Here is a 17,412-nt window from a genome sequence, read left to right as displayed (position 1 = left end):
TAAGAAGATAATACGATATTACTACTAATGAATAGGCACACACTAGTGACAACAACACACTAAATTAATTAAATTTAATAGCTCACTGACTATATAAACTTGAGCGATGAGTTTAAATTATGTATTTTCCTAAACATTTATACGCATCAAAAATTATTTTTAATTTTTAAAAACAATCTGTATTTATGTAAGTATATGTGATTGAATGCCATAGAAATATTTTTTTAAAATTGTTTATTACTGTTGACAAAGCTGCAGTCATAGACAATAGTATTATTATACGCAAAGCTTTTAGGCTTACTCATCAAAGTCTATCGTTTTGCATACATTGCGATAGACACGCTAAGGTCACGTGACATAAACTCCAAACAAAAAAAACATTAACATTCCCGGCGAATAATGCGATAAATACGTTAAAGGCAGATGGCGCGCTGTGGCATAGTTTTTTAAACCTTTAACAGATGGTGCTGTATTCTGTATTTATTTCTAATACATACATTCCTACATATACGACAGATTTCGTTGGAAAATTAAAATATTTTTATAGAATATAAGTGATTATTTAAATATGTACCTAAGTACCTACTTAAATATGCAATTTAAATTTATTTTTCTTAAGAATATAGGCTTTAAATAATCGAGAGTGCTAAATTAAACAGTACAGGGTCGCTTTTTTTAAAATAGTAACCCCCTCCCAATGACATTATTAATGGACAACGCCCTCAATACAGTAGCTAGCAAGTAAATTCACGCATAGCGACATTCGCACATGTATAGGTAGACGTCACGCAATTTCCATTACGCGATATCATGAATTTATCGCAATATGACCTTTATTGTAATGGCGTTAGAACAGTGTTTCTAGTGTCAATGTTTATTTGAGCGAACCCGTTCGAACCGAACCATTCGGCAGACCTGACAAAAAGCATCGGGAATTTATAGCAATATCACCTTTATTGTAATGGCGTTAGAACAGATTATGCCATTCGGCAGACCCGACAAAAAAGTGAGTGTCATTTTTTTTCCAGATGCTTCGTCCATATTAATGTCATTCTCCCTTCTAATTTTATCTAAACATTTTTTTTTGGGATGAGATACTAAAGATTGTAATTATATTCACCAAAAGTAAATAAAATAGGCAATACTTAACTTATAGGTTACTAGTGCACTCGTCTTGGTTCAACCCTAATATTACCTTTCAGGTTACCTCAGTTCTTTGACATCGAAGCTCCGACTGAAGATTGCCACCAGAACGGACGAGAGAGTCAGACTGATGAGCGAAATTATTACTGGGATCCAGGTAAAACAATTAATACTCGATTCTCTAAAGTCTCTGTTCTGGCAGAACACACTAACTGGCAGTGACGTCCCTAGACAAAATGCCGCCCCTGGGCAGCGCCATAATGCCGCCCATTTTTATATAAAATATTTTTTATCATCCGTGTTCGTGTCGTTTCTGGTCACCAAGGACGTCGAAGGGAATCGGAAGTAAACTAGACATCACGAACCCGACAAAAAAAAATACATCCCTGTTAAACGTTTTACGTTAATTAATGCATTTTGTTTCCAACCAGTGAGCTGATTTTTTTAAATGAAAGATATTTTCATTATTAAGTACCTACTCAGTTTAGGTAGCTATTTCTATATATCGCTCATGAGAAAACAATACCTTGTATGCCACAAAACACGTGATAAAAAAAACTCTCTCTAGTCACCATCAAGGCATAAAAATTCTTAATTTTTTGTACCTATATCACTATTAAGATTAATAGTAGAATACGAAAAATACGTGATAAATTTGATGGAATCATAGAGAATATAGATATTTTTTTCATCTCATCCACAAAAAGTGTCATGTGGCATACGAGGTATTGCTTTCTCATCTTTACCAAAAGATTCTCCTCGATTTGCCGCCCTTCGAGTAATTGCCGCCCCCAAGCGACGCTCAATCTGCCTACCCCCACGGGACATCACTGCTAACTGGAGAATACTAGTTTTGAGTAATTTGACTTTGAAGTTGTTAAAATGTTTGAAATGGTCTATCATGTGAGTTTATTAAGTAATCTTAAAATGGATGACTTTAAAATAAAGACTGTTTATTTATTAAGAAGGTTTCCAGACGGTAATGTTTGAAATAAGGAACATTTTGGTATAACTAACTGAATACGTCATTTTTTCGAATTAGTGTCTTCTGCCAGAACAGTGACGATATTATGTTTCTGCTTAATATGAAGTCGTGGGTCTCGGGTTCGAATCCAGAGTTCAGAAAATTCCCATGGTGTTTCGAATCAGAGCATATGCCTAATTGGTTGAGCAAGTCACTAACATCCATTTAACTTTTAACATTAAAAAAATACTATTAAGAATCTTCTTCACGAGGCGGCCAAGATCCACACCGGATTATCAAGCCAATGACAATAATTATAATTCAGTTTGAGCATGAATGATGGCATGTCCAGTATCTAATGCCGGGTACTCATTAGGGAGCCGTAACTGTGACCGTTGTAAATACAGTAACCAGTATGGACACCAAATAATTAGTTCGTGAGCCTAATAAATAATTATTTCACGTCTAGAGTTGGTTACAGAATCAGCGCATCTATTCTATACACAAGACTGCTATCGGTGGTTACCGAGGGCAGTTTATCATATTATAATTTTTACAATAAGTTAGTTGTAATTGTTACAATAAGTGCTATGTTTTACCAGCATCTGTCTTGAGATAGACAGAGAGGTTTGATTGTCTAGATGGCTAACTTATTATAACAATTATAATACCTTAATACAAACATATCATAAACTGCCCTCGGTAACCGCCGATAGCAGTCTTTTGTATAGAATAGATGAACTAGAACGGTTACAGTTACAGCTCGCTAATGAGTATCCAGCTTAAGATATTAGGATACTGAGATATCCAGGGCTCAGGTGTCGATCGAACCCCGGATTCACAAAAAAAAAATTAAACGATTGGAATAGAAATAAAACAAGGTCTTTCGTGCTCGTAACGTGGTCTTCTCATATTTTTAATTTTTAGTTTCACAAATTTATATTTTGGCTTTTACAGTTGTAGTCGTGGTTCCCTTTTTTTGAAATTCCTCCGAGCCCACGCCGACTTACCAAGAGCCCTCGTGATTAGCCAAATCTGATCGGATGATCTTTGAATTCGGCGAATCACGAGCCTGACCCTGGCGCCGGCGCGCGAAGATTTTACCGTTGCGCAATGCGCGGCAAAATTTACAACATTTGAATTTTATATTTTATTTAGTCTTAAAATTATCTCTTTCATCCATCATCATTTATACTTTAAAATTTACTTTAATTACACCTCCGCCCAGTATGTGATTTTCACACACCGGACGAAGGCCTTTACCTATGAATAAAAATATTTACGTAGTTGAGTAAGGAATCAGATTAGATGTTTTATGAAGTGGTTTCTAGAGGTTAGGGTTACATTTCGGCTTATAATTACTGAATTCCTATTTTACACCGGGAGAAGCCCGCCTGTAACAGGGATGTATCAATGCCTATTTGTTGTTTTGTATGCAACGCATACTCAAAATTTTACAAATAACCCAATGTCTTTGCGGCAGGTCATCAAGATGTACGCATGGGAGCAGCCATTTGAGAAGGTCGTGGCCATGGCTCGTGTGAACGAGCTGTCGGTGGTCAAGGGCGCTTCCTACATCCGAGGAGTCTACATGAGCTTCATGGTATTCACCGAGAGGGTGTCGCTCTACATCACCCTACTGGCTTACACCCTGATGGGTAACCCCATAGCTGCTTCTTCAGTGAGTATTAAGTCTCCCATAGATCTGCGAATAATCTTTCAAGCATGGCCCCCACAAGGGAGGGCTGATAGGGCTCTAGCCTGGGGGCCCGGGCTCAGGAAGGGCCCGGCGTAACGAGTCGACCAGATAAGTGAGATAAACACAGTTTGCTCTAATAGTAAAAAAAAGTCACCTGCGACGCTATTTTCACTCGATGATATTAACAATATAAATACTTAACAACTCCATAATTCAAATACATATTCAAATAGATGTACCTACATATTAGTAATACAAAATATCGCTAAAAATACACCCTAATTTTACCGCATACACCATTTGGAAAAAGCTACTGCAGCGCGTTACACTGCCTTTACCCTTAGCGATACGTAGGGGGCCCGCCATACATTCTAGCCTGGGGGCCCGTTTCAGGGTATGGGGGCCATGCTTTCAAGCTAACAACTCCTCGTGTTAAATTATACCTGTAAAGTTTTAAAAAAATCTAAATCACTGTGCTACTCACATTACGCTCTTCTGTGTCAAAAGTTTTCTGACAAATGACTTGAGCGAATAGCAAACAATCATTCCTCGGTAAATGCACATGTTAATACAACTTCCACCCTGCTTAAGAGCGAAAATATGATTAATTAAATGCCATTATTTCCAGGTATTCTCCTTGGCGCAATTTTATAACCGCCTGCAGGAAACGCTGGCTTTCCAATACCCAAACGCTGTGTCGATGGGTGCCGAGTGCCTGGTCTCCATACGCCGCATCCAGGAGTTCCTTCTGATGGAAGAACGGGAGAGTCTGCCACCACCAACTGCGCACCACCTAGTTATTAACATGCAAAATGGCATAACGAATGGAAAGGGCATCGGTAATTTAGGTGAGAGTTTGTAATAAAGATTTTTTCTAGTAAATATCTATTATTATCACACTTGAATATGCAGAATAAGCCTCTGCGATACTGAATACAGTGTATCCGTTTTCAGCAGTTAAAGCAAGGCTCATGCACTGAACTAAGCAAACTAGATACTAGACTGAGCTGAACTCAATGATAACTGATCAATACAATTCAATTATATATATAGGTTTTGGTGGCACTTTTAGCAGTGGACTGTATAATTTGAAGGTAATGGTGGATTATGGATCTAGGGAAGGGGTTTACATGAGAATGCCAGACACTGACCTTTGATGATGAAAGGGCTGGCACGCATTGAAACTGGTTCGGTGTTCACGATACACTTTTGGATGGATGATATTATAAGAGGTTGATGAATGATGATGATAAGTTCAGGATAGATGATATAGACGTGACGTTCGCTCAAGCCGTATCAGATTTACCATAAGAAGGTCAAACAGACATGTTTTAAGTTAACTTTTGAATCACATTGTATAACTCGATGCGGCAACACATGCCTGTTTGTTCTCTTGAGCTGACTCACGCATTACACCGGTTACATTGGAGCATGGCATAACTGTGATGCCGGTGCTTGGGCATTTTCCTCCTTGGTACATTACTTTCTTCGCGATGAACGTACGTTTTACGAAGGAGAAGTTTCCAAAATAAACCCGTCTCATCTGCGTTGTATACTTGTACACGGTGGACTATTGAATTTGACAATCGAACACTGGCAAATTATAGAGCTTGATTTTGTGCTTTCAACTAGTAAAAATAACGGTGGATTATAGTAGTTTTCGGATAATCGAGCGGCGGATTACTGAGAGTGTACTGTAGTTGATAAAAACAATGTGGCAACCGTAAAACATGTCTACGGGATTTGAAAAACAAGGAATATAAGCCAGCTAAATTCAAACACTTAATCCACCGATAAAAAGTGCAACTTTTTAACCCAGTAATAGCATTTTACAATAGTTTACAGATATATTAAAAATATTTCATTTAATTTCAGGATTTGAAGCTAGTCCACTAGAAAAAAGCAACGGCTCGTCACTGGGCTGCGTGGAGACAAACTCCAGTGTCATCTTAGAGAATGTGTTGGCCTCATGGAGCCCCGAGACTCCGACCCTTTCACAGATCTCTCTTCTGCTTCCCAAGGGAGAAATGTGTGCTATTATAGGACCTGTTGGAGCTGGAAAGGTGAATATGATCTTATTTTTCATAGACTGCACACAGACAATGATTGTTTTTTTAGTTCCTTGTGTCAAGGCTGATGATGGCTTAAGCGTCGGCTTATAATTTCGTGGGGCCCAGGCTCGAATCCTCGGTCTGGCAAGTACATATATTGTTTTTAATTTGTGGTTGGAGTCAAGAGTATTCATCTAATAGGTTGAACAAGTGGCTAAGATTGCTAACACAAAAACTGATAGCATTGTAACGCAATTTGATAAGCATTTCATGTATGAACTACTAGTTAAAATGTCCGTAGCTTAATTGGAAAAGCACACTGCTGTAAATCTACCGGTTACATGTTCAAGTCTCGTCGGGTGTTGAATTCTTTTCTAAAAAGATTTTATCTATCTAATGGGTATATACATGAGATGTTTTCAAATTATGTATGTTCATATTTATTTTGTTACAGAGCTCTTTCCTGCAACTTCTGCTGAAGGAACTGCCTCTGAGGAGTGGTAAGATGAACATCAACGGAAGGATCTCGTACGCCAGCCAGGAGCCATGGCTTTTCGTTGCAACCGTCAGAAACAACATTCTGTTTCAACAACCGTTTGACGCTGAGAGATACAAACAGGTATGCGCTTGGAGAATTGTTTACCATAACACATCAAAATGGATTTTTCTTCTTATTGTGCCATCCCTTAGCGGAGGTCAGCCACCATCAAGGCGATCTTAGCTTGACTGAATGACTGAAAGTGAAATAGCAGATGAAGTTATGTTCTTGGAAAATGAAGATGGAAGTGGTGATAGCGAGGAAGAAGAAACAACATGCCCAAAAACAGAGTGATCGGTGAGAAGATCACATCTCGACAATCTAATAACATTTATTGGCTATTCGTCAGATTATGAAATTCAACTATTGCACGCATTTTCATAATTTTAGAGAGTTGAAAAAAAACAGCAGACTTAAAATTTGAAACAGGATTACCAAAAGCAAGCACGTCGACATCGAACATTAACATCACTCCACAACGGATGTGTCTGAATATATCATTCGAAGACGAATAAACAGGATTTTGTTTGTGTTTTTATATAACGTACTTTCAGCTTCAAGAGACACGCCTCACCTGCATTAGTTCGCCATATCGAGGTTCTACAGTATTTTAATTTAGTTACCATGTTTCAGGTGGTAAAGGTGTGCGCTTTGGAGGCAGACTTTAAGCAGTTTCCTTATGGAGACCAGACAATAGTGGACGAGCGAGGAGTCTCGCTATCGGGAGGTCAGAGGGCTAGAATTAATTTAGCCAGAGCTATCTATAAGGAGGTAAGAAATTACTTTTCCTTTGGTTAATTTGTTGTACATACTAATACATTCTACTGTGGTTAATGGGTCGTCTTTGGAAATTGTCTTAACCCTAAAGAGACGATGTGAGTTGTAATTTTCCCTTACCGTTGCGCAGTAAGCTCTCTGCCAGTGGCGAGGGGTGGAGGTAGACTGTCAAAATTTGATATAAATAGTACACATAAAACTTTGTCAGTCATACTTATTTGTTTTCTTTGGAAAGCACTTCAGTGAGTATTAAAAAGCCAATAGTTAAACTTTGTCATATTTAAGTATGATTCCTTTAGCATAGCGGACTATGTGCATGGGCACGATACCCGAGAGATGCAGGTTCGATCCTGCGGGGTGGAGTGTCTTACTTTTTCAAAAATTTTTTTTCTATTGGTTATAATATATTTTCCCAGAAGTGTTTTCAAAATTATGTATGTTCAATAATTAGAATGTTACATTCATTACTTCACTCTCATAAAGACACCACCATTTGAATAAAATTCTTCTAATAACACCATTGGTAGCCCAGAAAATTATGGCGAATAACAAGCAAAACTTTAATTTTGCAGGCTGACATCTACCTGCTGGACGACCCATTGTCCGCGGTGGACACCCACGTTGGGCGACACCTCTTCGAGCAGTGCATCCTTACATACCTCCGAAGAAAGACCCGCATCCTTGTCACTCACCAGCTGCACTATCTCAAAGATGCCGACCGGATAATACTACTCAAAGATGTAACTACCTTTTCTATGCCTCACGATATTACTATGGCAGTATCCAACAGGCCGCAGATTTTTAACGACACACGTTGAATATAGAGCGAAGCTTTACTAAAATCGCTGTAATACCGATGGTATGTGGCTTAGCATTTCATAATTATTCAAACAGATGTCACTGTGTGTTTAATTTTAACTGATAAAGTGTCCATATTTGGAGATCACGACAGAAAATAGCCAGAAAAATTATAGTTTCTGTCTGTATAATGAAACAAAGCATAATAACATTACATTGTTGTGTTCGGAAATGGAAATCCTTACCAACGGGCCCCGATCCTTCACGTGGTCCAGTGGAAGGTGTATGTCGGTAATAAGATTTGGTGGATGTTATTCTTCAGTTATATTTATCCGTCAATTAATCTCAAACGGTATAAATACTATAAATAAAAGGGAAAGAACTCATGAGAGTTCGATCCGCAGTGAAACAACAGTTTCCCATCCAAGCTCTATCAGCTTGGCCTAATAGAATCTCCGACTTGCTTATATGGCAAATTGCAAGATGCCGATCACGTCTTCTGGGAGTGTCCCCATATATCGGTTGAAAGGGATGATCTTCTCAAGTCGGTCTGACCCTCAGATGGACCGGTCGGCCTTGTATCTACGAGGGGAAATTTCTCAACCTTTAAAAAGTTTGCTTCATTTTACGGCGAGCGACAAGGTCTTTTCTCATTGAGAATTTACCGTAATACATTATATCGAAGTATAAATCACGCATACTCTAGTACTCCGCCAACCAAGGTCTTGGGAATTTGCTCCTGGGACACTATCATCATACAAGGGCGCTTAACGTGTTAATGACACGATATACGCCTGCACAATGGGTGTGGAGACATAGCGGGCGGTGGAGGGAATAGCAAGTAACCCCAGGATATATTAATTAACCATCATTAAATATTGTACCTTTCAAATGTGTTCAAACCTTCTTCTATAGAGATGGAGCCTAAGTGTATAAAACTGAAGCAAAAAAGGACCTCTGGTCTACTGATTAAGTTAGCTACAAGTGACTTCACATTGCAATTTCATTTGACGACAACCTCGCACCTATATAATTATGATAGAAGGAGTCTGTTTGGAAATGAAGTTGAATAAATAAATACAAGAATAAAAACATTTATTGTAGTGCTTGAGTGTCTGAACGGAGGTATCGAACATGTTAATAGAAGAACTATTAAAAAGAGTATGAATCCACAGTATTGAAAGTAAGTGGCGAAGTTGGCTTCAAAAAAAATCAGCGTAAAAAGGGTCGCAATTTTTTGTCTGCCTAATATGTAAGGTTCAGGGAACAGGGAAATAATGGGATAACTGAAATACCTAACAGGTAAGGAGTAGCAGGTAACCGATCTCGATTAAGGAAGAATCCGGGATAAACTTAAACACATGTCAAGAATACGTCATACGTCGAATACTGACGACTGCTCTCGGTTTATGCATTGACACTCATTTAATATTGGTGTATTACACACACTATTGTACATGCATAACGCGTGTTTCATTTTCGTAGGACACTCACACATTCAAAACCCTGCATCAAATGTAGCATATTGAATATAGAATATCAGAATTATATTTATTATCTGTTCTGTGGTAAGGTGTTTCGTTATATCTATTTCAAATTCGATTATCTCAAAACGCACAATACTGGAAATAGAATATCGGATCAAAACCAATTTATCGTATCATATAGTCATCAGTTTTATACCATTTCCAGGGAATCATAAACAATGTTGGCACATACAGAGAGCTGGCTGATTCAGGAACTGAATTCACAGAGCTCCTCGCCTCTTTCCAAGGCGACGCTAAAGAAGAAGAGAATCAAGCACGCAAAAAGCAACTGATCCTGCGGTCTGCATCCATCAGAGTGAGTACCTATGTTATATTTATTTATTTATTTAAGAAAACATAACACTGTGGACATAACAAATCTAAATTCAAGACATTTCAAAACATGAGATTTACATTATAACAAATATTACCCTCACTTCTCTCTTGTGACAACAGAATGTACATATAATTTAAAAAAAAAACATACAATTTTTTACAGAAAAATAAAATTTTGAATACAAAATACATAGCAGTCACCGAAAATGTCTACGTCTTTGGGGAGCGCATTGACTAGTCATGCACCCCTCGCTATTGATGCCTGATAGGCTTGACACGAGGAAACAGTTCCGATCCAAAATAAATCATGGCTGCGACCACGTAGGTAATTAACAGGCGCATTTAAATTCATATTCCACCCTTTTTATGCCACTGCATGGACTCCTGTTTTAGGGTCATAATAATGAACCCACGTTTTATCTCCCGTAAAATTTTGTTGATAAGTTCCTCTTGATTGACGCCAGATAGCTTTAAAAACTGCTTAGAACATACCACATGGTAACTTTTTTGATGTGACATAAGCATTCGTGGCACACATCTTGCGCTTACCTTTGACATCCCAATAGTTTCGTGTATAGTTCTGGAAATTGTTTTGAATAGATTGAACCTTTCTGCGATTTCGATTAGTTTTAACCAATCATTTTCCATAAGGGCATCTTTGATTTTTAATACCATTTCCTTCCACAATGGTCATCATCTTCTAATGACTCTCTACCTTGTTTAAATAAACGTAACGATATGTAAATCATGGTTTTACCACAACAAAGAGTACCATAAACATATTTTACTTCATTTTGGATGGTTTCCACACCTTTTCCCTGTTTTGTGAGGAAATTATGTACTGCACAGAGCTCAATATTTGACATTTTTAAAATTATCATAGACTTTCATTTATTTTGTTCTTTTGAATATTGGAAGCAATTTAATGGAACAATCAATTTGAAATTGCACAAGTATACCTAAAAAAGATTACATAATAATAAAATAAAAAAAACCTCAATACTTGCTACTTTCACACAAACATTTCACTGAGGCACAGTTAACCGTGAATTTTCTTATCGGAAAGAGATAACCGTATACTATACAGTCTCCAATTTTATTAGATTCAATATTATGAACATTAATTCAAATATCATAGCTGATTTTGACAAAATTCATGAATTCAAGAATGAAAACCTAACCTAACCTTAGAAATAATCCAGTATATCAGCTATTTTCAAAATTTGTTTGCTGCTAGCTTCCTGTAAAGTTTAAACCTACGTGACCTCGTTGTATCACTTGGTTCACAGTCTTCCACAGGGGTGAGGAAAAGCGAAGATGTGAATCCCGCGCTTTAAACAGAGGCGTAGACCCATTACCATCACCGTCGCATGATATGACGTATTGTATTTAGTTACATGTACATTGTACGTAAAGCATTTCAACGTAGCACAGTTCGCCGTGAGCTTTCTTATCGAAAAGAGATGACCGTTTACTATGCGGTCTCCAATTATATTAGATTCAATATGAACGTTGATTCAATTTTTATAGCTGATTTTAGCAAAATTCATGAATTGAAGAATGAAAACCTAACCTAAACTAAGAAATTTAATATTCCAGTATATCGACTATTTTAAAAATTTGTTCGCTGCTGGCTTCCTGGAAAGTGTAAACCGACAAGAACCGTGTTTTAATTAGAAATGAATTTTATGTCAGTGCTCTACGACCCAAAGAGGTTGGACGGTCTTTAATATACGGCCATATATTTCACAGTGAAGTATGATACGGCGAACTGCATATGTACAAGTTTTCCGGACACGGACTGGAACACAGCTGCAATTCATAAAATTCTTTAGACTACCGCTCCGTCTCGGGAAATAATAAAAATATTATTAGGAAAAACATAATATCGTGCAAGTTGCAAGATTGCATGCATGGCATGTATCAAAAAAATTCAGAAGCTTCTGAATTTTCACACGACAGTAACTATGCTTTAGGATCACAGGGGGCTAACTACAAAAATGCATATTTTGAGTTAGCCCCTTTTATTAGCCCCATTTATTTGTGACACATAGGTCTATGTCTTTTATATTATATCCGTTTATAAGATATAGTTGAATAAAGTGTAATTTATTTAATGAATCTCATAGTAGTAAAATCTTTATTTGCGTTTATCTCAAAACCGTGTTATTGTAGATAGGCCCCTATGATCCTAAGCCCGAATTGGGCTTGTAAAACTTCTGCGCCTGCACAGTAGAGCGATAGTGGTGAATATTTTTGACATTTACCAATTTTCACTACCTGTCAAACAGCACCATACAATGACATTGCGTTTCTCTTACGCTTGAAGAATGAGATTGTGGAGATAGTCAGGACTTTTACAAATAAAAGATTATTATCGTGATAGTTTAAAATACACACTATCAGTGGCAGTACATCCATGCAAGTGTACAGGCGCTAATACACTGCTTACGAGCAGTAGATAAAGGAAGATAAGATAGATTTGAAAACACCTCAGATATATGAGAAAAAAATTATGACACCTGACATGACTTGTATTTACTGGGTGCTTTATACAAATATCTAAATACACCTCGATTTCAGTCCAACTCGCCCGGCACCATTGGAGGCAAGGAGTCAAAACATGAGCATCTGGACATCAACGCCAGAGGATGCCAGGTGGAAGAACTCGAGGAGTCTGGCACTGGCCGCGTGGCAGCGATTGACTACTGGCGCTACTGGGCGGCCGCTAGAAACAACTGGCTCTTTGCTCTCATGATCGTCGCTATGATCTTCGGACAGCTCACAGCTACTGGCTCCGACTACTGGGTCACTTATTGGTAATTTCATTAATATCATTTGTGTATTAAATGGTTAAATATTACACCCGATCCTCTTTTTGCACAGTTCCGAAATAGCACGGTTTAAATAAGTACCGATTATTTTTTATTTATACTGATTTTTTTGCTTTAACACGGTTTAAAAAAATCTAAAAAGAGCAGGGCTTGAAATGGATCGGAACGCACCGGAGCGCTGTTCCGGTTCGTAACGTCCCCAATATTATCGCTCCGTCTCGTGAAAATATTAATTTGACCGTCTGAGCAATGTATGCCATATAATAAAAAATCTAGCACACTTATTTTTTTTAAATAGAATACAATTAGATAATAATGTTAGGTATTATTTTCGTAAAATTATCGAGCGCTCCGGTTCGTAAATTTTTACATTTCGAGCACTGAAAAAGAGTAAAAATACGTATGAATGTACATATTTTATCAAAAAATTGTGTTTCAATGGACCGCACGCCACTGGTGCATACATATGTTGTTACCGGATACCGCCTAGACATACATACGTACATACATGGCGTTACTAGTCAGTCACTTCGGGTTTGATACGAGAGACGCGCCGTGTGCTTCGGCGTAAGCGTCATTAAATATTTCCAGCGATGAGTGATTTTTCGCCAGCAAAAAACAGCAGTAAACTGGCACGTTTATTGTCAAGTAACGACACTGAATGAATATATTTCTCTACGCTAAATTTAATTTAAATCGAAAACTATGTATTTTTATGTATGAATATTTTTATGTATACATAATAAATAAATTCGATATATTTTTGAGTTCAAGAATTTCGTATTTTGAGTTGATTTTAAGTGATGGAACCTATCTACCATTTTTGTATGGGCACCTCATCTTTTTTTACACGGTTTTGTTTTGCACGGTAGTCTTTGGAACATATCCCCCGTGCAAAAAGAGGATCGGGTGTATATTTAATATATTTCCATGACCAGAAAGAAGTTTAGTATGGCATACGGATCAAAACCACATGCGGTTTCAATCTATGGATTAGGTATCATATAAGTCAAAAGGTTAATAACAAAAGGCAAAAATACTATACAAAATCACCGAGACACTTAAATCTATCTTTTAATATTGTAAACATTAATTACATTTCAGGTCGAACCAACAGAGCCGGCAAGACAACCAAGCGATCTCTCTACAGGGCTACCAACCAGAAGAACAACTCCAGATGAGCCAGTCCACGATGGTCAACCTTAACACGTCAAACTCAATCGAAAACATCCAGCCCATGAGTCAACATAACCTCACTTTAAACTCGACTCACGAGTTCAGCATTTGGGATAATATCGGCGCACTGACCACTGCGGAGTATCTGTATATCTACACCTTAGTGATAATATGTTGCGTCGTCTTCATCACGGCGAGGGCGTTCATTTTCGTTATCGTCTGCATCAAATCATCAAAGGGTCTCCACGACAACATGTTTCATAATCTTTTGAGGACTCCGATGAGATTCTTTGATGTCAACGCTTCTGGTAGGACTTTATTTTATTTTATTTTTTTATTTTATTGATTAAGCGATTAAGGAAACAAACAGTTACATATTGATTACATGTTTAAATGAAACAGGTGAATAATTATTAAAAGGATCAACGGTGGAGAAATACATATTATAATTTCAACAAGAGCCCCGAATAAAAGAGTTTTGTGCATAATTAGAACCGCTACGACTGACATGGTACAAAGTTTGGTTTCGCATAAATCTTGATGGACAATGGAAACCCACCCTTTCGAGTAGGTTTGGCAAGTCATCAAAACCATTGATAATTTTAAAAAGAAAATATTGATCAGATATAGAACGTCGACTTTCCAAAGATGGTACCATAAAAGTTGCAATGGTCGAAATAGAATTAGATAAATCATAACGGTAAGCTTTAAAATTGACGTGCTTACGAAATCGCATTTGTACTGCTTCGAGATGATCTAACAATGTTTATGTCAAACCAAAATTGTTTTATTTCCATCAAAATACTTATATTACGTGGTTACATGTCAATTGCACGTATTACATTGCACCGTAGCACAGTTCGCCGTTAGCTTTCTTATCGGAAATAGATGGCCGTATAGTATACGACCATGAAAAAATTACGCATTGTTCGTGCAGCATTGCCGACAATAATGTTCCAATTTTATTAGATCCTAACCTAACCTAACAAATAATCCAGTATATCAGCTATTTTCAAAATTTGTTTGCCGCTGGCTTCCTGTAAACCGACAAGAACTGTGTTTTATTTAGACATGAATTTTATCTCAGTACTATACGACCCAAAGAGGTTGGACGGTCTTTAATATTCGACGATATATTTCCAATGCAACATTTCACGGTGAAGTGTGATACGGCAAACTGCATACGTACAAATTTCCAGACATAATACTCTTGCGCTTACCTTTGACATCCCAATATTTTCATGTATAGTTCTGGAAATTGTTTTGAATAGATTGAACCTTTCTGCGATTTCGATAAGTTTTAGCCAACCATTTTCCATAAGGGCATCTTTGATTTTTAATACCATTTCCTTCGACAATGGTCATCAACTTCTAATGACTCTCTACCTTTTTTAAATAATCATGACCAATTGTAAATCATGGTTTATAGTGCCATAAACCAATTTCATTTCATTTTGGATGGTTTTCACAATTTTTTCCTGTTTTGTGAGGAATTTAATTACTGCACAGAGTTCAATATTTGACATTTATAAAATTATCATAGACTTTCATTTGTTCTTTTGAATATTGGAAGCGATTTAATCGAACAATAAACTTGAAATTGCACAAGTATGCCTAAAAAGGATTACAAAACAATAAAAAAAATATTTTAACCCTAATAATTGCTGCTTTCACAAAAGCATTTCACCGTGGCACGGTTGAAAGAGATAACCGTATACAATATGGTTTCCAATTTTATTAGATTCAATATGAACATTAATTCAATTTTCATAGCTGATTTTGGCAAAATTCATGAATTCAAGAATGAAAACCTAACCTAACCTAACAAATAATCATCGGCTATTTTCAAAATTTGTTTGCCGCTGGCTTCCTGTAAACCGACAAGAACTATGTTTTATTTAGACATGAATTTTATCTCAGTACTATACGACCCAAAGAGGTTGGACGGTCTTTAATATTCGACGATATATTTCCAATGCAACATTTCACGGTGAAGTGTGATACGGCAAACTGCATACGTACAAATTTCCAGACACAATACTACATACAACAACAATTATTTATTTTCTTTTAAAACCACTTCACTGTTTATCCCGAGTGTGACTCGGGCACGCGTTTAGTTCGCACACTGACTAGCCCGAGTCTCAGTCGGGCGTTTTTTTTATCAACTTGACAGGAATGTTTATCACGAGGGAAGATCGTATTTCAACTTGTCACACAGTTTATTATTTGTTTTGACTGGTTTTGAGTGATATATGAGCCATATGACATCATAAAAGCTTTATTTACTGCCGGGCAGAGCGGGCCTGATTAGTCAATGACTTCATTGTTCATTCATGGTTATTTTTGTGTTAGGTATTGAGATCCCCGGGGTTCCAGCGGCTAGCTCAGGTGTCCATCGAACCCCGGATTCACAAAAAAAAAGAAATTCAAACGGTTGGAGTGTAAATAAAACACGGTCTTTCGTGCTCGTAACGTGGTCTTCTTATATTTTACATTTTCTTTAAACGTTTACATATTTTGTTTTAACAATAAATTTCGCAGGTCCTATCCTATCGGAAAGGGGACGCTTCCTAATTACTTTTTTCTTTTTCAAACTTCGCGTACCCACGCCATTCCAGCAAAAAGGACTCTCGTGATTGGCCAAATTTTATCGCGTGATCTTTGATTCGGCGAATCACGAGCCTGACCCTGGCGCAGGCGCGTCGAAATTTGGACGTTGCCGACAAGCGCGGCAAAATTTATTATATTTAAATACTTATATTTAGTCTTAAAATTATCTCTTTCATCCATCATCATTTATACTTTTTAAATTAAATTAAATTTATCTTAATTACACCTCCGCCCAATATGTCATTTTCACACACCGGACGAAGGCCCTTACTTATAAATAAAAAATACTTACGTGGTTGAGCAAGGAATCAGATTAGATGTTTTATGAAGCCGTTTCTAGAGGTCAGGGTTACGTTTCGACTTGAGCTACTAAATGATTATTTTACACCGGGAGAAGCCCGCCTGTAACAGGGGTGTATCAGTATGTCGCATGTTATTATAATTTGGATTTAGTTACTTTTGTTATTTTTGAGCACATTTTAGAAGTAAGTTAGTAAAAAATAAGTATATATTATTTATACTTATTAGCTTCATTTTAGTTACCAACCAATACCATCTACGGCGAATAAAGAAAGACCTACTAGACGTGCAGAGTATGCTGCTCACATATGAATGAAAACGACAAACGAATACGGAAGGAGACGAGATTGTGATGTAGGGTTGTGTATTGAATTTTTAAAAATTTACCATACCAAAAAGTAAGTATTTCCGTAAAATTTAAAACATAAACCTACCTGTTGTGATAAAATGTAGAAAAACATTCAAAAAATTTGACATTTTTCATAAAATTTTAAATATTGTAAAAAAGTGTTAATTTAATGTGAAAAAAAGTAAAACAAACGTAAAAATAAAATTTTTAATAAATTGTTTAATATCTGACAATTTTTAGACACTATTTCTCACCAAAATATAACTGGGAAGTGGTTAATAACATTGAGGTAAGGGATGTGTGAGATG

The 17,412-nt window shown here is 37.0% G+C and overlaps 1 protein-coding gene across 1 annotated transcript in view; it reads left to right on the top strand.

Moving 5' to 3' along the window:
• The window catches only part of LOC147068910 (ATP-binding cassette sub-family C member 4-like), an 80,829-nt gene that overhangs the window by 44,952 nt on the left and 18,465 nt on the right, over positions 1-17,412 (top strand). Inside the window, exons 5-14 of the mRNA XM_085951252.1 lie at positions 1,203-1,300; positions 3,591-3,788; positions 4,435-4,654; positions 5,682-5,869; positions 6,312-6,476; positions 7,029-7,166; positions 7,745-7,912; positions 9,663-9,812; positions 12,416-12,651; positions 13,771-14,150. Coding sequence (XP_085807378.1) covers positions 1,203-1,300; positions 3,591-3,788; positions 4,435-4,654; positions 5,682-5,869; positions 6,312-6,476; positions 7,029-7,166; positions 7,745-7,912; positions 9,663-9,812; positions 12,416-12,651; positions 13,771-14,150 — 1,941 coding nt within the window. The remainder of the gene's footprint in view (positions 1-1,202; positions 1,301-3,590; positions 3,789-4,434; positions 4,655-5,681; positions 5,870-6,311; positions 6,477-7,028; positions 7,167-7,744; positions 7,913-9,662; positions 9,813-12,415; positions 12,652-13,770; positions 14,151-17,412) is intronic.

The sequence above is a fragment of the Rhyacophila brunnea genome, unplaced genomic scaffold, assembly GCF_057557595.1.
Source record: "Rhyacophila brunnea isolate RB1 unplaced genomic scaffold, BYU_Rbru_1.0 scaffold_24, whole genome shotgun sequence".
In the NCBI taxonomy this organism is placed as follows: Eukaryota; Metazoa; Arthropoda; class Insecta; order Trichoptera; family Rhyacophilidae; genus Rhyacophila; species Rhyacophila brunnea.
This window is presented reverse-complemented; position numbering and strand designations above follow the sequence as displayed.